Raw genomic sequence first — 27,425 nt, 5'->3', positions numbered from 1 at the left:
GCTAAAGTAAGTTTCTCAGATGGATCCAGCAAATCTCCAGGACATTGTTAATGGGCTACATTTGTTTAGACCCCCAAGCATACACCACTCTGTACCCATGTCATAATTTGTATGTACTTAGCAATTACAAGACTATAACTATGACCCAAAAGATTCCTCAGCATCAGCCATTTATTGGTTTCATTTTAATCTCAATACATTCTAATATACATTGTAAAGATTTATTATTTTGTACTCTAAAGATCTCTTGAAAATTCACTTACTGTTTGTGTGGATAATTATTCTAGTTAAGACAAAAAAGATGAAGCAATATTCTTGGGGAGTGCCACCAACAGAATACCAATACTCCAGAATTTACAGCTTATAACACAACTTTTATTAGAAAAGTTATACATAACATAGCATCAACTATTTTCAAGAACAATATTAAACCCAATAAGCAACAAAAACCAGACTAACAAAATGTGTAACGAGAAACTAATGACCTTTCTATAATCAAACATTCAATTATCTACAATGTCTTTATACAAAGGGAGAAAAATCCATGGTTTACAGGCACATGATACTGAAATAAAGCGGCAATAGCAATTTTATACAATTACCATTCTCAAGAAACTGAATCATCAAAACAGTAATTATGAGTTCACAAATTTAAAACATCTCACATAATTTAAAATTATTGGGTATACACTGAAGTCTGATTTTTTTTTTTCCACACAAGTGCCAACACTTAAGCTAGAACTTTTAGTGGGTAATTTTGCCCTAAAAAGTTAAGACATGTTTTGATAATCCTAACAGTTACATAATTTTTGTGCTACCTGGTCTGTTAATATTTAAAGCCTTTATTTGGATGCTTTTCTTCACTTAAATTACAGGAAACTATTGGATTTCTGTTGCAAAGCTATTACAGTTCCAAACAAAGGAGTGTGCAAGCTTTGGAAAAAAAGATCAGTACTAAAACTTACAATAAATATCAAAGAAGCCATTAGTTTTTACAGCGCTGTCTGCTTAAAGGTTAAGTCCTCCAGTTGTACAATTTCCCATCAGTCTGTCCTTTCAGTTAGCATAGCAATTTCTACTTTCATGATCTGAATACTCAAATATGTCCAAACATCTTTTTAAAACCTTGATTTATAGCTCCTGGAAAATTATAGATGCTTTTTATATTCATTCTACTCTAAAAAGTCTATTTCTGCTCATTTTAGAGTCTCACTAAAACAACAGATTTCAGTATAGTAAGATTCATTAAAAAGTTTCAAATGGAATGATTTACAAAATAGGGCACTTTAAACCAAGTCCTATCTTTTTGTAGTTACAGTACAATTAATTTCACATTCCCGCCCCCCCCCCCCCCCCCCCCCCCGGTGAATTGTGAAATTATACTTTAAAACTCATCCCGAGAAGACAGTCTCTGTTTGGGGAACCATCCCTGAAGGACAATGGTCCCTTCTAAGACTGCTGGGTGTTGCTGATGGGAAAAGACAATTTCTGTCAAAGAGTCACACTACTGTTCTTAACTGTCAGGTGTTTTTTTCCTGAAACATTCTCCTTTATAATGCAGTAATGGAGAACTAAGATAAAAACCCCAACCTTCCGCTGCTACTCAATTATATGCGCCAATATTGCACACATCTGTTCTGGACTGTTAAATTAATCTTGGGGTGCTTGCTTTCTCCACCAGAATACAAACACCATACAAGCAGTTCTGCTTTAAGAGGAAACGGGTCAATTTAAAATACTGGCAAAAATGAAAAAAGGCAGAGACTTTGTACAGACAAAAATCTAAATTTTCTGGAAGGGTTTTGTGTGCCCTACACATGGGGGCAATTTGTACACACTAGTGAAATGAACACTAGCACTAACGCTTCTAGCTGCTCAAATAATGTGGAACCTTGGTCCCGGTGTTGCAATGATATCACTGTATGGTTCTTCCTGTGTCAGCTCAATAGCTTGCTGCTTTTTAAGAACCAAGAAGCTGTAGAACTTTGCTGCAGCTTGCTTTCTGTTCGTGTTTCGGCACAGCTCAAGCAAACTGATAGATTCAGCTCCAGTTTTAGCAAGAGCTCGCTGAAATAAAAAAAAAAAGAAGGATTAAATGAAAGTAATCAGCAAACCAAAGTAGTAATTTTAGAAGCATACTATCTTTGGATAGTATGCAAATGTTTCTCATGTTAAAAAAAAGCAAAGAGACAATGTTAACACAGACTCATTTCTTTGTAGATTTAACTGAACTGATAAAACACACTAAAATGTAGCACTTACAGTTTTGCAAACTTTCAACTATCCTTTGAATCTATTTTAGCAGACCCTGAGCATCTCACCTGCTATTTCATAGACACTCAAGCTATCTCCTCTGTATCCGATACATGAAGGCCCAAGGATAAGTGACACTCTAACCCTGTACAATGATTCAACACATTAAATTTGCTCAACCAAAAAAAGATGTATACACACACCAAGGAGCTCTGCTTTGCAGAGTAACAATGGGAAAGTGTTCACCTGGATGCTTTCTAGGCTTGATTTTAGCCTAACAGCTTATGTATTAAAGTAGTTTAAGGTATGTGGTTTTGGAAGAAGTTTCACAAAAGGCAGACTTGCTGGTTATATAGCATGTAAGTTTTTTTCCTTTTAAGGAAACAGTGCCAAAAGCCTTTGATGAAATTTTTTCTCTAAGCCTTCACTGGCATACCTGAAGACCATGAAGCATCTGCTGGGTCCTTTTGTTCCACCTTCTTTCCTCTTGATCCTGATCACCTCCTGAAGCATCTTCATCCTAAGTGATAATGACCCCACACAAAAACAAACTGACAAAACTGCTACAAAATGAAGCATTTCTGTTGTCTCCTGAAAGCTCTAAATTAAATTGTGTATTTTGGTTAGTGGACAGAACACTTAGCATTTAGTTCAAAGTCTTTTTTTAAATTACAAAAGAATGTCCTCTGTGCATTTAGCTGATTCTGTACTGATCTAGAAGCATGGGATCTACACAGTGTGGTCCATGGACTAATGATGGCAAGCAATGGGTTATTGGCCACTGCTAAGAAAAGAAACGTATATCAGGTGTTTCAAAAGAAATGGGCTATAATTTATAATATATATTTAATTGTAATAGCCTGGTTCCCAGTCACCTGCCACCTACAAGACTGAGGTTGGCACCAGGCAAGAGCTGAGATACTCCCAAACTATGCTGGAACTATACATAATACCCAAAGGACCAGGAGTTAACAATTTCAAAAATATCAGAAAGTATAATTTTAAATATTAATTGAACACAGTCTGAGATACTCTAGAACACAGGCTGGAAGAACTTTGGGGCTAAATTCTGACTTTAAAACAATATAAGGCTCATAATCAAGCCCTAAATGGTTATGAAACCTATGCTGGCATAAATTACAAATATGAACAGATGGTAATGAGAATTAGTCTTGGAAGAAACTTTAAACATAAAGGTTTAAATAAAATATTTGACAGGACATCAAAAACAAAAATATCTAAGTCTTCTATAACAATTTTAAAGATCTAACAAAAGCAGGGGGTTGGGAAGACAAAAGACCCTGAACAGCCAAAGTGTGCATAAGGAAAAGGAAATCCATTCCCAAACTACCTCTACTTTTTTAAAAAATAAAAATCAGATTAGCCAAGTCACATCCCACTCCACTCTAATGAATAACAAACCCCTCACAAATAGAGGGGTTATACGAGAGGAAGATGTTAGTAGCAGTAAGAACTGACCCTCGACCACAAGAGAACAAGAGCAGCTTACAATTTAGAAGTCAAGAAATCAGTGAAAGGGCAAACCTCTTGTCCTTCAAAAATCCACAAGGGACCGAGTGAGTTATTTAACACAGCATAAAACTTGAGGGTCTTGATGGTCTAGAGCAGTGGTCCACAACCTTTCTGGCACCAGGGACCAATCTTTGTAGAAGACAATTTTTCCATGGATGGGGTATGGTGTGATGATTTGGGGATGAATCAAGAGCATTACATTTATCGTGTGCTTTATTTCTATTACTACGCTGTGATATATAATGAAATAAGTATAAAACTTACCATAACGCAGAGCAGTAAGAGCCCTGAGCTTGTTTGCCTCCAACTAGATGCTTCCATCTGGGGGTGATGGGCGACAGGGGCAGGCGCTCCCCAGCACTAGCATCACCACCTTGGCTCTACTGGCATTAGATAATCATAAGAAATGCACAACCTAGGTCCCCTGCATGCACATTTCACAGTGGTTTGCACTCCTGTGACAATCTAGTGCTGCTGCTGATCTGACAGGAGGTGGAGCTCAGGTGGTATGAGGATGGGGCGTGGCTATAAATATGGATGAAACTTCGCTTCTTCACCTGCCGCTCACCTCCTGCTGTGAGGCCTACTTAGTTCCTAATAGGCCTTGGACCAATGGTTGGGGACCCCTGGTCTAGACCACTAAGAATCTGGCTAAGTTTTGCACTTATTCAAACATTTTTTATCACTCTGATAATTAACTCAGCTCCAATATGAAAAATAATAACGAGCTGCCTGAAGACTTTCACTAAACCTGGAATGGGAATTTACTCGTCAGATCTTTTTTACATTTCCTTACCTCCTCCTCTTCGTCATCTTCTTTCTCCTTCTCCTTCTCTTTTTCCTTTTCTGGTAAAAGTTCTAACTCTGGAATTAACTGACAGATATTTGGAGGTTCTTCTGGGGGCAGCTCTACAGGAGGTATTTCCATCTGCTCTGCCTGCTGAGGCTGAAAGCAATAAAACAAGGCGATTTAAGGATGCACGTTTTAAGGGTAGCTTCTGTTAAGGATGCAGTTGCTGCAGTTTTCAAAATGAAAAGAAATACTGGGGTCACACCTCCACACTTCCTCATAATCAAAAACTGATTACAAGTCTCAACATTAGTTTACAAAAGAAAATCCGTTCACTGTTGTCTTAACCCAGAGCAAAGGTGCTTTGTTTTTATACCTACTATTTGCAAACACTAACAAAAAACCCTGTATTAACATTTTAGGAATAAACAGAATCCACTGACTCCAGGGCAATGCAAAAAGGCTCTAACATTAATTAGCTTGGCACAGGCAACCATTACTGTATAAGACTGCCTTAAGGTTATTGCAACTCAGCTTGAGTGCTAAATAGGCCTTTGGGCTTTTCCTGATGCAAATAATACAAATGAGGAGACTATTTTTCTGGGTCCATTTCTTGTGTTTTCTTCTCTGACTTAATACAAACAAATGAGAACATTAAAATACTCACAAGGGAACAATTATCCAGAGAGTGGAGACTAGAGCAACCCACCTATTACCTGCTCCCCTTCCTGAACTCAAAAAGAAAAATGCACCCAGCCTTTTACAACTCCTTAACACGGGGGGGGGACGACTTAGAGAACTAGTTCTTAAAATTCGCAAGGAATATTCTTTTGCCAGTGTCTTGATGGAGGCTGAACCAAGAGCCTAAGGCACCAAAAAGTCTCCCTTTGTCCAAATTAATGTATTCTATAGACTTAAGCTTGGGAAGCTTCAAACCAGACCACCTCCTTCCTTTTTACTTACAACAGGACACTGAAGTGAACTTAATGGTAGGCAGTTTAAATGAAGTAGCCAGACGCTACTTTACTTTTTGGACAAATATATTCTAGTTTCTTAACAAGATAGCCTGAAATTACTTTGTACTATAGATATGCAGGAATATTTGCTAAACAATAAGCCAGAATCTGAAAGAGAACAGAGGAATAAATGTACACTATATGGTCAATTAATTTAGCACAAAGGAGCCAAGAGTATGCGAGGAGGAGAGGACAATCTCTTCAATAAATGGTGTTGGGTAAACTAGACAGCCACATGTATAAGAATGAAATGGATTAAAGACTTGAATCTAAGATTTGAAACCATTAAACTCCTAGAAAAAAACACTGGTAAGAAACATTGGTTTTGACAGACTTTTTTGGATTTGACACCAAAAGCAAAGGCAATACAAGCAAAAATAAACAAGTTGAACTTCATCAAACTAAAACATACTACAGAGGATACCATCAATCAAATGAAAAGGCAACCTACAGAATCGGGAAATATCTGCAAATCATTTATCTGATAAGAGACTAATACTCAAGATATACACACAACTCAACATAGCTCAAGAGGAAAACAAACAAAATGGGCAATGGACCTGAACACACATTTTCCCAAAGACAATATACCTGATGACCAACAGGTACAAGAAAAGGCTCAACACATCTCTAATCAGGCAATGTAAATAAAAACCACAAGAGTATCACCTGACACCTGTCTGAATGACTAACCTGTTAAAACGCCAAAAAAGACGAGAGACCAAGTGCTGACAAAGATGAGGAGAAAAGGGAACCCTCACGCACTGCTGGTGTAAACATAACTGGCTCAGCCATTATGGAGACAGTGTGGAAGGTCCTCAAAAAATTACAACTAGAAATTTCATTTCCACGTATTTATGCAAAGGAAATGAAATTACTATCTGGAAAAGATGCTTCCATGTTCACAGCTAAGCTATGAAAACAACCTAAGTGTCCATCAATACATAAATGGATAAAGAAAATATGATACACACACACAGATATATTATTCACAGGAAACTATGCCTTTTGTGACAATATGGATGAACCTGGAGAGCACTATGCTAAGTGAAATGAAAGACAAGTCCTATATGACAGCTGTATCACTTACATATGGAATCTTAAAAAGCTGACATTCATAGAAGCAGAGAGTAAAATGGTGGTCATGAAAGCTAGAAGGTGGAGGAAATGAGATGTAGTAGTAGATGTTGGTCACAGTATAAACTTCCAGTTTTAAGTAAGTTTACATACTTGAAAGTTGCTTAGAGTAGATATTGTGTGACAAGAAAAAAATCTAATTCTGTAAAGTGATGGATAATAACTAAACTTATCATAGTAATCATCTCACAATATATACATGTATCAAGTCATTATATTGTACACCCCAAACTAATACAATTTATATGTCAATTTTAGCTCAATAAAAATGGAGGAAAAATGTTCCATCTTGCTAACAGCTGTTTATTAGCAGGAAGTTTGTTCTATTTTACTCAAAATGTATTTAACAGGTTCCTTATGTTGCTTTTCTTATTCTATCTAGAATTGTCTGATTCACCATCAGCTAATGTTTGAGAAATAAAATAAAATTAGAACCAAGTTCAGTGTCAAGGATTCCATATTAGCCAAGGATGCTCAGGCCACTCTGAAGCAAGACTATCCAAGAAAACAACAACTCCTAAACTAAAAACAACGCCCACTCAGGGCACACTGTGTTTAGACCCCTGGCTGCCATTTTTTCTCTCTGGATCCAGTCCTTGCTATTTTCTGCCCAAACCAAGATACTTCAAAAGGTCTCCTTAAATAACACTTGCTACTACTAGGGATCTAAAATACTGTCTGAACATCCCAAACATTTTGATGGAGAGATGTGCTTACAGGGATCACGGGTTCTGGGTCAATTTGTCCCGCTTTTCGTTTAACTCCCTGAGGTGGTGGTGGGGGCATGGCTGACTCATCCAAGTTTGTCCTGCTGGTCTCCATCGTCTCCTGGAGGCGGCTTGGCTCTTCCAAAATGGGCTCATCTACGATTGGTCATATGAAGAGAAGACTTAGATCATCAGTCCTTAACAATATTTTAGGACCATTTAATATTAACATGCTACAACATAGGTACTTTCCCTAGAAGGAAGGCAGAATAAAATTTTACCTCCACAAAAGTTACTCAACTTATAACAATACATTTACAAGTGGGAGGGAGCTTTACAAGGACAAGTGCCACTTCCAGTCCAAGGCAGGACAATCCTTTAGCAGACTAGCACTCAGCCAAGTCCTAAACTTTAAACTTTCTGAAAAGAGAAAGTTTCCCATCTAACTAAGCAATCAGAGAATATAAAGCATGTATTTCCCTGTTCAAAAATTTGAGTACACTTCTTTGTTCCTGATTTCTTTTACTTTGGCAATAATATAGGTAAAATTTAAGCCAAATGTTCACTTAAACTTTATGAGGGAACTATTCTAATAGAACAGACCGATAACATCACGCTGCTGATGTTGCTGCTGCTGGTCCTCTCTGGGAACCTCTGGATTTTCAAATTCTTTGAGGAATTCATCCAAATTATCAGCCTCTCCTCCTTTCCTCCTTTTTCGAAGATCTTCTGGTACTAGTGGTGTAAGACAGCGTGTAAAAAGCTATAAAAAATTTAAAAATCAATTATATAATCTCTACTACAAATCACAAGAAATGAAAATCTACCACTAACATTACAATGTTTTAATAGTCGGTATATATATATATATATATAAAATTGAGCACGATTTCTACTTAATGTTATACCATATTCATACTCCATTCTATAATTTGAAGCCATGGAAGATTTTCATTGCAGCAATTTTAGAAAATTTGAGGATGAAATTTTTTTTATCCATTGTCTAACTTGGAGATTAAGTTTTATTTACCTGCAGTTTATTTTCACATTCATACACTTAAAACTCAATCTAACTGAAATCATACCCAATAGCTTTACATAGTACCCTTTTCACTTAATGATATGGTAATTTTATCAACTATTATTTCTAGTATTTTTAATGACTGAATATTCCACTGAGTGGAAATACATATGTGTGTGCATACATATGCCACGCTTGAAAGATTTTTTTAATATTTTAAAGTTCTTTAGAAAAATTTAACTGTAAATAACAATTATTTAACATCTTCATGGAGTAGTTTTTTCCCCCATATTTTAAATTATCTCCTCAGGAAAAATTACTGACAATGAATCACTAAGTCAAAAAAAAAACCCAAAACCTTAAGAACCTTCTTCCAAATGATTATGATTGTGCTTCCAAAAAAAACCAGCAGTTTTAACAAAGCCTTGCTGCTTTAAAGACTAGATTACTTAAACAAAATCAATCAGTTCCAAGAATTTTTCAACTCTAAAAAAGGGCCTGTAAATGAAAAGAAATTCTCATAAAGCTAGAAATCTGTATTGTGGGAAAAGTAGAACCAACCCATGTTTTAGCCAGAAAGCACCATCTAAAGAAATGTAGACTTGAACCACAGTACACACTAAGGCAACAGAACTAATACTTTATCAGAGGAAGTTGACAGAGAATTATTATTAAAAACACCAGTAGCTTTTTAGAATAGTGAAAATTCATTCCACATCTTTTAGAAATGTAGGTGTGTCACTTATCATAATCTTTCAGATCAGGTTTATATTCAGTATACTGTGGTTTAAGGGAGAAAAAAGATGATGCCATATGGCTGGCTGAACAATACCTGATCAAAAATGATTTAAACAAAAGGTTTTAAAATTTTAAAAAATGACCAAAATGTGTATGAAATTTAAAATCCTGCAAATGCCATTACCTTCAGTAGTCTGTTATTCCATAAAGGCTGAGCAGGTAAAGAGAAGAGTTTTTCCACTCCTCCTGTCTCTTTCCACATCATCAATTTCTTGGTGGGTGGTGCCAGATCCAAAGTAGTAACAATGTCAGAATAATCACTAAGCTGGGCTCTAATTGTCTTGCTATCCAACTCTTTGACACTGTCAACAATGAGCTTCCTCTTCCTCTTGGCTTTTGTTTCTTTGACTGGAATGATAAAAAGAAAATAAAGTCATCTTTCTGAGGCGCCAGCATGAACCATACAACTTTAGTCTCATTGTATTTCTGCCTTTCTACATGCCTAGAAGGAATGTTAAAAGTTTAACGAGTACAGAATCTATTTTAACTGATGTTTCCCAAGCATCATATAGAAGCTGACGTATGATAAACGTTCAATAAAAATTTGCTGAATGAATATGTATAGACTTTTAGCACAAAATGGGCCAAAAAAAAACCTGTTAAGAACCAATTCATTTTTGCTCATGTAGTTTTATACTGTAAACACGAAACATACCACACCTCATTTGGAGTTAGACTCAAGCGCTAGGTTTTGCCGATTAGGTAAGTGACCATTAAAAAAAATTAACTTCACTTTATTTCCTCATCTGAAATATGGCCAACCACTTACAAGGGATTGTAAAATATTTAGTATAGTGTCTGGCAATAGATTGAGGACTCCATAAATGGTTACAAGTACTATGGTTTTTATTAGAAAAGTTACAATTCATATACAGCAGCTGCATAAGCAGCTTGATGAAGTGAAACAAGCACAAACCCAGTTAGATGAATCTGAAACTCCATCCCTATACACTTGTGTGTTCATTTATAATCCTTACTAAATTCTTACAAAGCAGGTAACACGATCTCAGTTTCTTAAGATACAGAAAGGCTCATGGTAGTAAATAAATTCCTCAAGATTTCATTCTGTCATATGTTATATAACTCTATTGGTTTTAAAGATAAAATATGCACGTGGTTTAAAATTCAAAAATATGTTACACAGTGACAGCCTCTGTCCAGCCCCTGTCCTCCAGCTACTGAGTTCCCTTCCTTGAAATTAAAAGTTCAAGTTCTTGTAACAGCTGGCTAAGCTCAACTGTCTTAAACAATGCAGTATTTGTCCTTACTTTTTAAAAAAGATCTCTGTGATATCTGTCAATAATACAGTACATAATTTACTTAATTATCCAGGTTCCCGTACTACTGAAATTCCATGAGGAAAGACTTGTTCATTTTTATATTTTCAGTTCCTAAATTGAGTTCGTTACACAGAAAGTACTCTTTTTAAACCAGAAGCCAAGTGCCAATTTTGGTGATCAGATTCTAAGTAGGAAATCTCGAAAGTTAATCTTGTTTTAACTTAGAAGTAATAACAACATCTTGAGTCACACTGTAAATGACTTATTCTATTCCACTATATCCATAAATCATTTAGAAATTTTTAAGTTTCACATCCAAATTACATATTGCCTCTTCTACTAGAAGAGGCACCTCCAATTATACTTTGCTATGCTTCTTATTTAAACACTAAAACTGATTAGTCAATCTTGTTATTTTACTGAAAAATGCCTTGCAGTGTTTTTAAACTGTTATACATGTGACCTGTTTGCATTTTTGTAACCCCCAAAGACTGACATACATATTTGCAGAAAGCCTGTTTCATCCTTTGGAAGTTGTTTCACAGCAACTTGTAAAAACATTTAAAATTGCCATTGATTAAAGATTCTACAATAGATGACGGACAAAGGAGAAAAGTTATTTAAAATGAGATTACTGGAAAGTGTGTTTGCTCACCAGTGATATCAATAGGTTCCAAAGCAAAGGCTTCTTCCTCATTTGGAACAAGCGTTGTCTGATCAGTCATAGTTGGCATTGGTTCGACAGGATCCACTGAATCAGGACTATCAGGCCCACCCACTATAAAAGCAGAAATTTGGTCACAAAAGGCTTGGAATTTACCATACATCCAACAAATGGTAAGGAAAAAACCCCTTTGAGTAACTGAAAGAAATCCACTGGTACCAAAGAGAAAACATTTTTCTAATTATAAGGTCTCTCCCGTTGACCTACTGGCCAAAACACAGGCAGGAGCACACGGTTAAACACGCCAGAGAATCAACCACAGGCGCTTCTTTAAAGAGTCACAGTTCATTAAAAGCGGGAATGTTTAGCTTTTGGTCTTCTACATGAAATATGTTTTTGGATGCCATACAATCACATGCAATCACTGAGCATGAAATGCTTACTTGACACGTTATCATCCTCGTCCATATCATCGTGTGCAGGCTGCTCTGGCAACATCACCCCCGCCTCAGACAGGGCAGGGGGGTCGTCAAAGATACCGCCATCATTATTACTAATCAGCTTGTCATCTGAAATAGGGAATGTAACTTAGTTGCAGTTTAGAAAAGAAATGCTGAAAGAACAGCTGCCAATCACTGGGAAAATAAAATTATGTCAAAATGTATTAAATTTAAAAAATTTAAATCTGTATTCAGTATGCATCTGTTCTCTTCATGGTAGTATACAGAAGTATTAAATACTTCCACACATGAAAAAAATGTCTCCTTAATTTTAAAACTTATACTTACAGATACAAATAGAGAAGCCTGAAGAATTAGTGAAACTTAAAATTCCAAGACAAGCACTTATAAACAAAATTAGGTATTGCTAACATTTTAAGGTTACAGGTTTACAGATAACTTCAACTGAACCAACTGATCACAATTCACATATACATACCTAGAGAGATGCTCAAGACTGAGAATTAGCAGCCACTCTAAAACACCGCAACTAAATAAATAATGTTAGAGTAATCACCTTGTAGTGACTTACCTAATATACCACCATCATTTCCTTCTCCAAAATTGTCATCCTTATATTGGTCTTCATATTCTAAATGGTTAATTTTCTCATTAAGATTGCTGGTGCTCTGCTCAGGCTCTAATAGGAGGTTAGAAGCACCAGTGCTTGCTAACATGTCGTCATCCTCGAAAGCGCTGCCTTCTCTCATTATCTCACGATCATCCATTCCAAAGTCACCTAAACAAATTTTAGTCAGTCATTAGTTGAAAAAAGTTAGAAATACTGCTGACACAAAAGAAAATGCCTTATGATTTAATTATAAAGCCGTATTTGCCCCATAAATATTTGCCTATGTATCTCTGAATACGAAAACATCTGGTTTAAGCTTTAAATCTTCAGCATCTACACTGCATAAACCGATCCTGGGGCATGATCAGAAAATTTAAATGTAAGATCCAAATTTAGGTTGTCCCAAATATGTTATGTGACATAACTTTAACATTACAGCTAGTGGCTAATGATTTCTCTATTACCAAAATCATTTTCTTGTAGAATACTGATGTTTCCAACTTCTTCTCTCATGGTTATCTCTTCCACTCTACTCTGGTTCAGGCTGAACTGCTGGGCCACATCAATGTCACTGTAAAAGAATTTCAAAACACTTTAGTCTCAATTCTCACTGTACTGTTTTATAAGGGAAAACATATCTCAATTCTATAAGGGGGGAAAAAGCATACACACAACCTGTGGAGCCTAAATATTTGACATTAAATAAATGCAATCCAAGAATCTAAATGATTTAGAAGCGAATTTCATTTGTATTTAAATTTTAAAAATGTTAATGACCAGTGAGCAAAATATAAGTATGCTGAAATCACTACACAAAGCAAGATGGTGTACAGAGAGGAAGAACTTGAGAGAGGCATGGGTTAGAGAACCATGGGTTTTCATCAGGGCCCTGCAATTTACCGGCTGTGTGAACACTGACGTTAACTGGCTTTTCTGGAACTCTGTTTGATATGAACCGAACTCAGATTGGGTGATAGTGTAGCATGCATTTAGTGGGGGAAAAACACCTGCACACAAGAAGACCCTTGCAGGTGAAACTGGTGTTAAGGGTCAATTGTACACATTAAATAAAACTGGCAATGTATCAATAATGAAAGAAACTGGATCATCAGTACCTGGAGTTCATAATACTAATCACTCTTACTTTCTAGCTGTGTTAAAAAGGAAAAACTTCACCATAAAAATTAAAAAAACAAAACCAAAAAAACACCAAGTATAAAGAGAAAAAGTAAAGCGGTCAAATAGTACCTAGCACTAATTAACACAATAAATTCAAAGTAAGTAATAAATTTATAATTATGCCAGATTGTTTTTCTAAAAAAGCAAAAAAAAAATTGTTAAAAAATAAACAGGGCTTGATGTAGAGGGTTTCCTGGTTAATTGTGCTACTTAATCACTTAGTAACTGTCACATTCCCTGTCATGGTAATGATAGCTGGATGCTGAAGACCTGAGAAGAGGTAAACAACATACCACAGTACTTTGTTGTAATGGTCATCTCTGTATAACTTTCTGTTCTCAAATGTGTGTTGTGACAATGACCTTCACTCGCTCTTTGAATAAAGTTATCTCACATGTTTATTAAAAAAAAAGAACAAAACTTGTGGCTGAGTATAGCTTGGTCAAGATGATAAAATGGTAGAAGACTTTAGTAAATACCTCTGAAAGAAAATCATGAAGCTACAGTTCAAGTTTACTGATATCATTATGTAAAGCAAACAGCTAGACAGCTCTTCACTTTACATAATGGCCTAAGCAAATCAGAATTCTCTTTAGCAGTGTTAAAGCTGACATCATTTACATGGTTTTCTTATAGAAGAAACACTTCTGGGTTATGTTTCATATTTATATACTATCATAAACACAGCATATGCATTTTGGCTACATGTTAACTCAATGTCAAAACATCCCAAGAAAACTATGTATTTGTAAGCCAATAATGTTTTTTGGTACACCAAGTCAATAATTTAAAAAAAAAAAGAGAGAAAAAGAGAGAGACATACTCTAAGTCAGGCAGTGGCTGATCAAAATCATGAAATTCTTCAGGTAAAGTAATGGCATTGTACGCAGCTTCTCGATTTTCCTCAGGCAGGTCAACAACACCTGGAACAGTAACAGGAACTTGAAGCCCTGGCTATACCGAAGATCATCAAGGGGTGCAGGAAGGTAAACTGTCAGGTTAATTTCCTAAGGTTCTATTCCAGGAGGGCTGCCTCAGCGTCCTCTATAATCGTCAGTCACGCTTCTTGTATCACATGAGAACGGGCAGAGCACTAATTATGAATTAAACTGAGAAATCTTTAATAAAGGACATAGCAACAAATAAGTATTAGCAACAGCTTTCTATATAAGCACGAAATTTATGAGAAAAAGGAATGACTGCAAAAGAGTATCCCAATGTTAAGAGGAATTAAGTTATTTTAGAAAAGTGGGATTAAATTATTTTTATTTTCTTTACATTTCCCCTTTAATATTTTAAAGTGGTCTATAATAAACATGCATTGATTTAAAAAAGAAACAAAATGTTATTTTAGCAAAATACGCTTAGTAGCCACAAAGTAGAAAACACTCAAGTATCATGGCCTCCGCTTAAGCCTTTCACTTTTAATCAAATCTTAGAATCTCAAAGATTTCACTATTCATGTTACAACAATTTTAAATAGAATACAACATCAGTAGAAATGAACAGTATAAAGCAGCTCCCCTACACATTGAGATTAATCAGAATAAAATTTCATCAATACTTTAAAAAAAAATTATACAATTGTAATTATCTATGCTGATGGAAGTCTGGTTGCAAGAGTTCAGTTTAGAAATCAACTATTACCTAAAACAAAGAAATATAGAGAACATTTAATAAAGTTTTAACAACTTCAGCTAAAAGTGAATTTGATTTTAAGACTACATTAAAACCCTAAGATTTTTTTTCTGAGCTGTGTTTTTAAAACCATAGAACAATGAGTTTTCAACACTTCAACCTCTGATGACTGCTGAAAAAGGAGTGAAAAGGGCAGCTCCAAAGGAATAACAAAAAAGGTCTGCCATAATTCCATTCACAGAACAAAAATGAAATGGGCTATCTCCCTTGAAACACTGCCTGTCCAAGCTTTGCCCATTTTTGAGGGGCTCCTTGCAATTAAAACAAACTATGCCCATCTAGAAATACATGCTTAGCAGTTTTTCACCCTAAACACAATGAACTTCAAAGTTAAAACAAAAAAGTCAACAATACCTGGCCGGAAAGCCATCTTTATTTTAATGAATGCCTCATTACAATCTGCCAGGAGGTATTTGGCTTTTCTGTGATAGATTCGAACTACTCCCAGTAAGAGATGTCCTGATGTTCGGAGTGCCATCTTCACCTGCGGATTAACATTAATTTATACAGTAATGTTCTGGTTTTAGAGAAAAATTCAAAGCCTGTATGTTGTGCAATTTATAGGCAGTTTATATCTCTTCATACTTTTAACCATTTATTTGAAGTTACCTCATAATCATGTATATATTTTCTCACCTGTAAATTTCCTGAGTATACCCGAAAGACAGACAGACAGAAAGCCATGAATTAACATGGATGTGAATGTAGCTCTGAGGCAAGTATCAGGCAACCCATGAATTGCTATCATTAGCACATTAAGTATGTGACACTTCTGGATGCCAATCCAGAGTCCCTGCTCCCTGTCAGTTAACTGAACTCTGATTTTATGTGGGAAGTGAACGTCCCCAGACTTGAAAGATGATGATCTCGTTCCTCTCTGCTGATGCTTGTTTCTGAGTGGGCATATAACCTAGTTCAACTAACAAGGAGTATTAAGTAGGTCAGAGAATTCTGAGATTTTCCCAATTAAAAAAACAAAACAAAAACCTCCACAAAAAAAACTGAACCCCTCTCCCTTCTTCTTCGCTCCCGCCCTCTGAGTAGGTGGGGCTCACAGCAGCTTGCAGCAACCCTGTAACCCAGGGCGTAGGCATGAGGACAAGAAGCCAGCAAACTAAGAAAAGGGGTCTAGGTGAGGCCCTTGGATGACATGTTTGAACTGCTGAACCAATTCTAGATCTTCCTACTTCTAAAACTTCTAGTTAAACCAGACCACTAATTTCCTTACTGTTTAAGCCACTTTTCACTTAATTTTTATTACCTGAAAATAAAATTTAGCTGGAAAGCACACTAACCTATAATGGATAATAGTACTCTCTCTTTTTTTAAACAGGAAATCACACTCCTCAGCCTGTATTTTATCAAGGTGGATCTTGATCAGTGTTTATGGGGGGGTCTAGAATGTGGGATGAGACACAGTAGTTGGGAAAAGAATGAGGGAATTAAACCCTCAATCTAAACAGAATCAGAATTCCTCTGGTTACAATAAGATTTTCTAAAAGCACAAAAAAATATGAGTGCAATTTTATCAGATTGTTTTCCAGATCACACCACAGAAACATCAGATTCTAAGGTAGCAAAGAAAGCTGTTAAATATTTGCTTACAGCTTAGCTTATGATTATTATACTATGTTACTTATAACTTACAATACAATGTGTTGTTTTATTTAATATGTATACTCCCTATAGCAGTCTAGGATTCTATTAACAATAACTCAGGATCTACATTTATGGTCACATTACATGACAGCATAAATTATGAAGTTTAGAGTTATAAATTCTTATTTAAAACTGTAATAAATTTGTGACTAAATCTAGGTCACATCCGATGATGAATCTCTTACCCAATTAAAACGCGCTCTTAATGGAAAAATGAGACTCTCCCTTTATGGTTTGCCTTAGGAAATTTGAAATTAATAATGACTACACATAACCCTTCACCTGAGAAAAAAGGAGACAAAAAACTCAACCGTGGCATGCCATTATCTTGTCCAGAATCAGCAACTTTTAGAAGGTTGTGTATGGAAAACAGAGTAGTGGGTACCTTAGAAGAAGGGGATGGGGGAAAGGCAAAGGGGTAAAAGGATCAACTGCATGGTAATGGATGGAAACAGAACTTTAGGTGGTGAGCAGGTTGCATGGTATACAAAAGTAGAAATACAAAATCTATTACATAATGTTACAAATCAATATTACCTCAAAGTAAATTACTTAACAATGAAGATAACAGTTTCCTCATTTAAAAAAAGGTAGTGTTTGGGCAAAGGCTTTCTTCTTTCTTTCTAGATTAGTTTGGTTCAGAGTTTAGAAGGGGATAAAATGAGGTGTGGAATTTCTGCGGCTGAGCTTGCTCATTATTAAGCGTGTAGGTATGATCAAGAACATAGGATATACATCCAAGGACAGCTCTGCAGGGGCTAAGAGGGACCGTTCCAGCCAGAATGGGGGAAGGCATGGAGTTCTGAGTGGGCCATCTGTCTGACACTTGTTGTAAACGACTAAAGCAACATTTCCCCACAAGAACCATGCAACGAGAGCAAACATTAGAAATTTTTAGGTCATCTCACCCTGTGGAGATAGCTATTGTGATACATTCTATCATAATAAACCAAAATCAAAGAAAAACAAGACTTAGAAATGATTTTAAAGTTATAAGTGTCCCTAATGGCATACAAAGTACTCTGCACATATTATGAAAAAATGTTCTTTTAAAAGCCAAATCAGCTTCAGTATTTGCTTATGGATTTTGTTAAAGATTAGCCACACATATCCATTTCCAGAATAGAGTTCAAATTCTCCTTTCTCCATTTACTTAACTCAGTAAGCATACCTATAAAAAGAACACATTTCTCAATTTGACCAGCAGTGCATGTTGGTACAACTTCCCCACAGAATACATTGCTAATGCATCAGATATCTTAAAAATAAGTACATCACCTGCTCGATCAATCATATTCCTAAAACATCAAGGAAAGACAGAGAACAAAAGATTTTACAAATAACAGTTACAAAATGGTCGTTTTTTAAAGAGGAAAATAAAAACTTGTAATCACACCACTTAGAGCAATCTTTAGTAATATTTTAACATGCTTTCTAGGCTTTTATATGTGCATACACACAATTTTTCTTTTTATGTGTGTGTATATAAAACTGCATATTGTTTTGTAATGAGCCTGTATCCAGGAAAAGCTCTGTCCATAGCATTACTGTAATTTTTAGTGGCTGCATTAAAATACCAGAGGAATTAAATTCAAAATTTTGGGAAAAATATGGATTAGCTCTCTCCTTTCAAAAAATGCAGCTGGTAAAATAAATCAAGCACAATCATAACAATAAATTACAGGTCTATTATCCTTGATCTGAAGTCCTAGGGGTCAAATGTGTTTTGGAATTCAAAGCTTTTTTGAATATTATAAAGTTAATGCAGTGCACTGCCATTTATCAAAACATTCCCTGGAGTGTCTGCAACAGCCCCCCTCCCCCCCATAATCATACACATTAGTGTTTCCACAGTGAATTTATGAAAACACAAATGACCTCACTTCAATTACAGTCGAGTGGGTTTCTGGGTTTTTGTGTGTATTTTAAGTTCTGTGCATAAGACACTATGACACTGTACAATACAGCTGCTAAAATGATGGCCGAGTTAGGAATAGAGCTTCTCCTGAATGCAGTCTTGTTACAAAACATACAATGCCATTTTTGTATACATGCATTAAAAGGGAGAAAAATTATATGTATAACACATGCACCCATGGAAGTCTAGAAGGCATATCAAAATACTAAAGGTTTCTCTAGGTGGTAGAACTAAAGGTCACTTATTTTCCCATTTGCAGAAAGTCCAACAAATTCTACAATAACAACTCTAAAACTGGCTGAAGTTCCATAGAAACGTTATAATGTACTCTAATTCCAAATCAAACTTTCACTTCTCTCCTGTAAAACATTTTTCTACATAACTTTCTGAACAAGTCTCTGCTACATCCCAGCTTTATTTCTGGGATCCTCTTGCTCTTTCAGCAATAAAGAACTACTCTCATTTAACTGTCAATTCTAACAGTAGCTCCCAATACTGATACAGAGATGTGCAATCTGGAATCTTTAAAAACAGGAAAACTGGTAGATGTATGTGTATATGCATATGTATAAATACAACATCCAGGAAAGGACCTTTAAAACACAGACGTAATATATGTATAAAAAAATTACATTCAAGGCCCTTCATACATTTAAAAAATCAACCTGTTTATTCCTCAATGAAATGCTAATGATGTTAGTAGCTTTGCGTCTGTGTGTTTTAATGGTCCATCTTTGGCAACACAAAAACCATGTATTAAATCATACTATTTGTGAAATCCAAGGGTGGAAACAACTGCTTCAGAAGTTTCATAGGATATCAAGAAAATCTCTAGAAACAGAGCAGCAAACAAGGCAGATAAGGTTAGGACATTCACAAGCCTTCCATTCTAGTGGTACACAGTAATTAAATATTTAGGGAAAGTGCATGGCCAAGTACAAAATTTCAGAGATGGGAAAAAGGTTGGTATCTTCAAGAAATAGCAAGCAGGCCGGTGAAGCTGAGGTGGAGCAAGTGTTCTGGAAACTGTTCACTATGTGGATAAAGTAGTTGGGTCTGGCCCCTGTAACATTTTCCAAATAATGGGTCCTTATTTTGAAAACTTTATATAAATTCTATAAATTCCTCAATCAAAACACCTATGCTCATATTTAGTATAAAAACATCTACAAATTCAAATATAAAATATTTGGGTACTGCCAGACCATGCTTATCTGTCATTAAAAGAGGCAAATGAAAATTATCTTTGTACTCACAACACAATTTTTAGAGAAGAGAGTATCAAATTGAGACTCTGGCTAATCTATGGATTTTCTTTACCCCCAATATACACAGATGCCTGCCTAAGAACTCGTTTTTATAGAATTCTATTTCACACATCAGTGAACAATCAACAAAGTGAATAAAAATATCAACATCAAACATACCTTTGGTGAGATGATACTCTCCACACTGCTCTCTAAATTACACTCAAACACATGGGCTTTGGTTAGCTTCTTATCCCAGTGGGCCGCAAGCCAGATTTTGGCCAGTGGCCCTCTTTTACTGAGGACAAAATGTGCGTAGAACATTGTTCTGGTTGACTATGAAAACAGGAGGAAACCTGAGGGGGAAGAAAAATTAATACAAATGCCACATGAGAACTGAATTATCAAGATGTACAAGAAATCTGGCTCCCCTGATGGCTCAGTTGGGAAGGAACCCACCTGCCAGGCAGGAGACCCCGCTGGATTCCTGGGTCAGGAAGGTCCCCTGGAGAAGGGGAAGGCTACCCACTCAGTATTCTGGCCTGGACAATTCCATGGACTGTATAATGGGGGTCTCAAACAGTCGGACACGACTGAGCGACTTTCACAAAAAATGTGAAATGTTTCCTTTTCTTTTAAATCTGAGAACTATGTATGAAAGGCTCAAGTGAAGTAGAGTATGAATTAAAGCAACCTATTGTTTAATTTTGATAGCATTAAGAAAAAGACTGCCCGCCCATACTAAGGTGAAAAGGGGACAAAGGTCAGATCACTTTCATGCCACACTGTCATCTTACAATAAAAGTGTTAGTATGTTTTCTCACTTTAAGTAAAAGTTGTCATCAGAAAACCTACTCTTTTTGAAGATCCATCCAGTGTTAATTCTATTCCAATCCAGATTACTAACTGTGAAAGTTAGTAAACTGTGAAAGTTTGCTTTTGGCCAAAAGTTAGAAAATGTGTTCCTCATGATAAGAAAAAAATGTCCAGGAAGAAAAACACTCGAGCAGAGATATTAATCAATGAGGAAATTTCCATTTTAGAACCCCATTTAAAAATGAGATTCTCAGCCAAATGCATTATACAATAATTGCTACCTCATGTCAAGCACTTTACATTTCACCAAGTTGATAAGTAAGTGGATTGACCCCATTTTACGAGTAGTTTAGAAAAGCTGAGCCTTAAAAAGCGTTACCAAAGTTTTCTCAACTCAGGAATCTGGAAAGCACTTGCCCTCTTATAATTTAAATACTAAATTGAGAACAATGATACAGTATACAATTCATCATGACTGAAATATTCTTAGTAGAAATACAAGTATGTTATTTTCCTTTTAGTAATCTAATGTATAAATACCTAAGGCAAAAAAACAGCCTGAAACACTCTAGTTTACAGAACACATGAACTGTGTAAAACGGTAACTTCCCTTACACCATGTCATTTTTTCTTTTCCACAGATTTTTAAAAACCTTTCACCAAATGAATCTCTATTTTTTTCTAAAATGTCCGTAACTGGAAAAAGGTAAGCATACATTTACAGAAAGCATGAAAAGTAAGTAAAATATTAAAACTTATTTCACACCTATCCCTTGCTCCCTACCATTCCTAGGTTCTGGCCAAACACCAAATCTTCTTTAAACTTTATCATTTTGAGAATGCTACATAAATGGAATCATACAGTATCTGACTTTGGAATAGCTTCTTGGATTCAGCATCATGTTAAAAAACCCATCAAGGTCCTTGGTGCACGCATTAAGTCTGTCTCCCTCTGACGCTGAGCAGCACTCCCTGGGACGGGGATGCTACCAGTGTGCTTGGCCATTTTACCTACTGAAGGACATTTGGTTGTTTCTAAGTTTTTTGACTATATCAAATAAAGCTGCTGTAAATACTTGTGTATACAGACTTTAGGTGAATATAAGTTTTCACTTTCCAAGACAAATAGTCTGAGCTGTGACTGGACAGACAGCACAATAAATATTCTTTTAATTTTTAAAGAAACTTTAACACTGCTCTTATCAAAATTCTAGTGAGGCTTTCTTAAATAAGCTGCTGACAAGATTTTTCTAAAATTCATAAGGAGAGGCAAAAGACTTAGAATAATTAAAACTAATTTGAAAAACAAAAACTTTGAAGACTCATTCTACCCAATTTTAAGACTCATTTTAGAGGTAGAATAGTCAAATACTGTGTGACCAGAAAGACACACAAATCAACGGAACAGAGTAGAGAACACAGTAATAGATCCACACAATTAAATCCAACTGATTTTTCACAAAGATGCAGAATTCATAGGAGGGAGGTAGTCTACTAGTCTTTTTGACAAATGACACTTCAGTGATTAGATATCACCCCACAGGCAAAACAAACAACAACAAAAACACAAAACCCTCAACCCAAATCTCACACATTATATAAACATTAAATTACAGACTTAAATATAGAACTATAAAATTTTAAGGGGGGAAAAAAAAACCCACACGAAAACACCTTTAACACCTAAAGCTTTGTAAGAATTTTTAGACATCACACCAACAACATGTCCCATAAAGGCGAAGAACCTATTATGAAGGAACCCACTGAGGATGCAAAGACAAGACAGAAGATGAGAAAACGCACGTGCAGCTACGTATCTGAGAAGGACCTGGATCCAGAATATATATGAAGAACTCTCAAAACTAAAGAGTTTAAAAAAAAAAAAATCCAACTAGAAAAGGGTGGCGGGGGGGAATTTCAAGGAAGAGAAAATACTGAAGGCAAATTAATAACAAGAAAGATGCTCAGCTTGCTAGTTAGGAAAATGCAAATTAAGACTCAACGAGATATCACTGCACACCTCTTTTAAGAGCTAAAATAAAAAATAACGGCAACAGCTAATGCTGGTGAGCGTACAGAGAAGCCACATATCTCATAAATGGCTACTGGGAATGCAAAATTTCCTTTCAAATTAGCTTAAGAAAAAAAGATCCAGACTAAGTCAACTTGAATTTTCATGCTTTCATAAAGGGACCCTAACTTTAAATAAGAACTTTGCTTACTGTACTTTCAATTAAAAACTGTGCTCATTCTTTCCAGTAAGGTACAGAAAATACATACATATTAAGCAATTCCAGGCAAGAGATTTCACGCCTGTCAAAAATGTTTGGGAGGGTGGTGGTACAAGAGTAATACGGTCAGGTTTGCCTCATCTTGATGCCAATAATTTGATGGAATTTTCATTTTCTGAACCAGATGCTTTCAGGGAATCATTAATTCACACTAGGAAAATTTTTTCAAAAGAAAAAATTGGCTTCATCAACTGCCTAAAGTTGTGAAGTTTTTCTTGCACATGTGGAGTTAAGAAAAGAACTAAAGAAGAATTCAGGTCATTCTAAAGTAAAAGGACTAACCCCCCACCCCCCAAAAAGCAAAAAAAAAAAAAAAAAAAAGCACCTCAAGTGTACCTTATATCCTAGTAAATCAAAATATGCTTCCCATAATCAAAAAGAGCCTCCTATGTTGTAGCATTTCTACTTCAAGCCTTAAAGTTTGTTAGTGTAAAAATCAGGCTGCCTCTATAGCATTATAAATATAATCCACAGGATTTTGTAGAAATCCAATATGGCTTTGAAATGTCACTAAAAACACTGACTTAGAAATATAGTCACTGTTACGCACAATAAGCCCCAAGTTTTACTACAGGAGACAGTCATGTTCCAAATAAGTTAAAAAATAACAAACTATTTACCTACTACAACACTCTGCTGCATGTCAAATACTAAATATGTGTTTAATGAAAATGGAAATGAAATACACCAAGTGATCTCATAATTGACACATGTAAAAAATTTTGGAAATTTTAGAAATTGAAACTGGCATGTCTCAACAGGTGTCAGTAGCTCAGGGCCAGCACTTCAGCTGCTGGTTAAGAGTTCCACGCTTAAAATACCCCAGCTATGTCCAGGCAGAGATTCCTAAACAGATGCTTTCTTGGCATTGGATGGGGAGTAACTAAAGCAGAGTGGTGCTAAAATTAATCTGGGAAACAATTAGCAAGAGGAAATCACGTTAATAACTAAAGGAAGCCTGATGGGACAGTAGTGATCAACTACTGACTTATATCTAAATAAGAGTAAAATTTGGTCATCCTCACTTTTTGCAGCATTTCTTTCCCTTACTGATACCAAACCTTTAGCCTGCCCCCCACCCTCACAAAAAAGGTTGGTAAAAAGTTCTAAAGATTCTAAATTTTGGAAATCCCTTGCAATAGATCTTAGCAGAAAGCCTACATTTCTGCTTACCAGAAACATAGCTTACCAATTTCATAATTTCTCCATTTTTTTTCTAAAGCAGCAAACAACTTTTAAAAACTGATCCTAAAAAGTAATTTAAAATATTTGATATGAAATGGCAGAGTAGTATTTAGGAACATATTCAGGAACGCAAAAAATGGCACTTTCTTTTAAGATATTTCGAAAAAACCAGTCAAATTACAGCTCATGTTTCTACAATGATGTTAAATCATTCTAATATTTCACTCATCTGTTGGAAAGCAGGGCAAGATAGTGGTTGTATAAACTGGTATGCCCTCTTTGAAGGGCAATTTGGCAAAATCTTATACTCTCCAGCCAGAAACTGGGCTTCCATTAATAAGCCAAAAGTATACTTGAGGATGTATAATAATGACAGATCAAAAATTAAACTTACTAAGATCTAAGAATTTTATCTGTCTATCCTCTTCATGACAGTCTTAGAAGATAAATACTGGCCCATTTTATAGACCAAGAAAGAAAAGAAGAGGTATAAGGAACTTGGCAAAGGTCACCAGTAATCAATGCAAATGCAACTTGAACTTCAGAGCCCACAAAGTCTAACTAAATGTTTTGTTGCCTTGCCAGCTCGACTACAAAGTATTAGGAAAAAACCTACCTAGCCCCTAATAAGTGATTTTAAGCAAATCAATACAATCATGCAATAAATAGAATTCTATGCACTCTCAAAACAATGATAAAGTATTGAAAAGAGTTCTCTCTAGACATGTATGTTAACACGCACTTGCAGGAGCATAAAATATCTGCAGAGTGAAAACAGAACTGATGAAACCGGTCACCTCTGAAGAGTAGGTCCAGTGAGAAAGTAAGGCCTACCCTTCTGCACTGCCGGACTTTTTTTTAACTCAAGGCATACACAAATGTCACCTATTAAAAGTAAAAACAATTCTATTGGGAGTGCTTTCCCAGTAACTAGTGAATTACGCTGGTTATTCTGTGGTGTTCATTTTTCCTAACCATAAAAAACTGGAAGGTGGAAATTCAGTGATTACTAACCTTGGAAAACAACATCATCTAACTCAGGTAAGAATGGAACCGTCTCCTCCGGGGTGTTTGTGGGGAGGTTCTCCAGAACAAAAGGTATTTGCAATGCTATACATCAGAGCTGCGTCCCTTTTGATACTAAAGTTCTTTGAAGGAGGGTTTTACAACCAGATAGTCCTAGGTTCAAGTTCAGCTCCCTCCTTAGCTGTTCTGTAACTCTTAAAAGCGATTCAACATGTGAGTCTCAGCCTTCTCAGCTCTAAAATGGGAATGTTTCCCAAACAGGATTTTGAGAATTAAACATCATACTTAACACAATGTCTTTATAGACGCAGTTACTCTGGGAAAAAATCTCCTCCAGAGTACATAGAAGTTATCAAGATCATGCCTAACAACTCTGATATCACAACATTTACACATAAAACACAAAATCTTTATTTTCAGTATCAAGAACTTTCCTTTCTGTACCAAATTATAAGAGATAAAACTCAGAATCTTTGTGTTCCAATAAATGGAAACTCACCAGGAAAATCTCATCCTTAAGAAGTTAATTCTAGAGTGCAGTAATATGTTGCCTCTACACACAAAAAAGGTAAAGATTATGCGCTACCAGCATAATTGACTTGCATATGAAAAGCAAAGTCCACTGAATTATGCACTACTGTCACCTCATCTGCAAGCTGTTAAATAATTTAATCACTGGATATGGCACAGGTCCCCATCAACGTCTTTTTAAAAGTAATTGATTAGCAGCCTCCAACAATAAGCAAAGAAATTTAATGACCCTACAACTTCAAAAAGCTTCCTCAATCTGTCTTCAACATTCTGCACAATCATACAGCTCACTAGCATTGACATTCGTTGGAAGAAAATAGAAATTTATTTTCTGGAATTCAATGATTACTCTAAACAGCGTAAGGAGAGCAGATGTTAAACTTTGGCTTGCAAACAGAAGCCGATAAACACTAGCCTTTACCCGAAACCCTTAAAAACACAAGCGTGTTTTTGAACGCTGGAAGCCTATCAATCAAATCTAAAGGTGGCCAAACCTTCCAGCGTTTCCCTCTCTGAAGAAGGTCGCGAAGTCTGGCAGCACAGCTCGACAGTGTCACCCCTAAACTATTACAGCAGATCCTTCTCAAAGCCTTTCTCAGCGAGGAAAAAAAGACACCACCTATTTGTCAGAAACACACACCTCCCTCCCAAACACAGCATTCAATATCCTCAATCTCCAGGAAAAGTCTGGGAGGAAAACCAATTATGCTAATTTCCCAAGAATCAGAGGCAACTTCCCTTGGTCGCGTTTTCTATTGGTCTAACATTTGCTATCCCCATCGTAACCATTTTCCTTAAAAAAACAAAACAAAACAAAACAAAACGGGTAAAAGGGGAGCAGCAGCAGTCCCCGGCTGGGGGCCCGCCGCATCCTCCGGGCCCGCGTGTCTCCGATCACCGCACCCGCGCGCGAAAGACGGTTGCGACCCCTCGGAGCTGGCGTCGCGGGCTCCCGCCGCCTCCCGCCCCGAATCCCGCGTCCTCCCAGACAGCCATTTTTACCCGAGGAGTAGGCGGCCCGGTCGGAGAGCGGGCTCGTTCAAACCTCCTCTTCGCCCTCCGCGGCCCAGGCTTTCCCCTGCTCCCCGAGGGACCCGCCGAGTAACGGCTCCTCTGGCCTAGAAACAGACCTGGACCATTTGTTACCCAACAAGAGACGATGCGGGCCCAGGCGGCGCGGGTCCCTGGCCGAGGGCGGGCCCGGGGCCAGGGACCCGGGGCGGGCGGCGCTGCCGTCCCGGAGCTCAGGAGGGTGGCAGCAGGGCTCCGTCCCGGGGCGCGGGCCGTGCCGCGGTCTCCCTCGCCCTCCCGCCCCGCTCCGGAGTCCGGCTCCCCGACGGCAAGGCGGCGGGGAACGGGTGGGGGGGGGGGAGCTGGAGCAAAAGAAGGGGTCGGCCGACTCTCTTACCTTGCTCTCCGCCGGGAGTTGGGCGGGCTGGGTGGCCTGGGGAGGGGAAAAGGGTCGGGGAGGGGGCGGGGAAAGGGAGGGGAGCCCTAGTGCGGTGTAGCTTCGCAGCAGCTCCCGCCGCCGCCACAGCCGCCGCCTCCTTTTCCGATTCACTCAAACAAACAAGATGGCTGCCGTTACGCCGCGGCTCTTCCTGC

The 27,425-nt window shown here is 37.0% G+C and overlaps 1 protein-coding gene across 3 annotated transcripts; it reads right to left on the bottom strand.

Moving 5' to 3' along the window:
- Positions 1 to 353: 353 nt before the first annotated feature.
- On the bottom strand, positions 354 to 27,425 carry RAD21 (RAD21 cohesin complex component). 3 transcript variants are annotated; one of them, XM_043879421.1, is made up of 14 exons: positions 27,229 to 27,425; positions 20,152 to 20,327; positions 15,502 to 15,631; positions 14,273 to 14,372; positions 12,735 to 12,841; positions 12,232 to 12,438; positions 11,643 to 11,768; positions 11,191 to 11,313; positions 9,380 to 9,603; positions 8,040 to 8,199; positions 7,447 to 7,592; positions 4,583 to 4,732; positions 2,690 to 2,773; positions 354 to 2,067 (listed from the first exon to the last, which is right to left on the bottom strand). In XM_043879421.1, the coding sequence occupies exons 2-14, from the start codon at positions 20,293 to 20,295 to the stop codon at positions 1,876 to 1,878; spliced, it is 1,893 nt and encodes a 630-aa protein (XP_043735356.1). In that variant the 5' UTR covers positions 20,296 to 20,327; positions 27,229 to 27,425; the 3' UTR covers positions 354 to 1,875. The 3 variants fall into 3 exon arrangements, with proteins under 3 accessions (XP_043735356.1, XP_043735357.1, XP_043735358.1); XM_043879422.1 differs by lacking the exon at positions 27,229 to 27,425 and adding an exon at positions 26,951 to 27,016; XM_043879423.1 differs by lacking the exon at positions 27,229 to 27,425 and adding an exon at positions 26,823 to 26,940.

This window comes from Cervus elaphus, chromosome 21 (genome assembly GCF_910594005.1).
Source record: "Cervus elaphus chromosome 21, mCerEla1.1, whole genome shotgun sequence".
NCBI lineage: Eukaryota > Metazoa > Chordata > Mammalia > Artiodactyla > Cervidae > Cervus > Cervus elaphus.
Note: the sequence above shows the minus strand (reverse complement) of the source record. Positions and strands in the feature narration are given on the sequence as shown.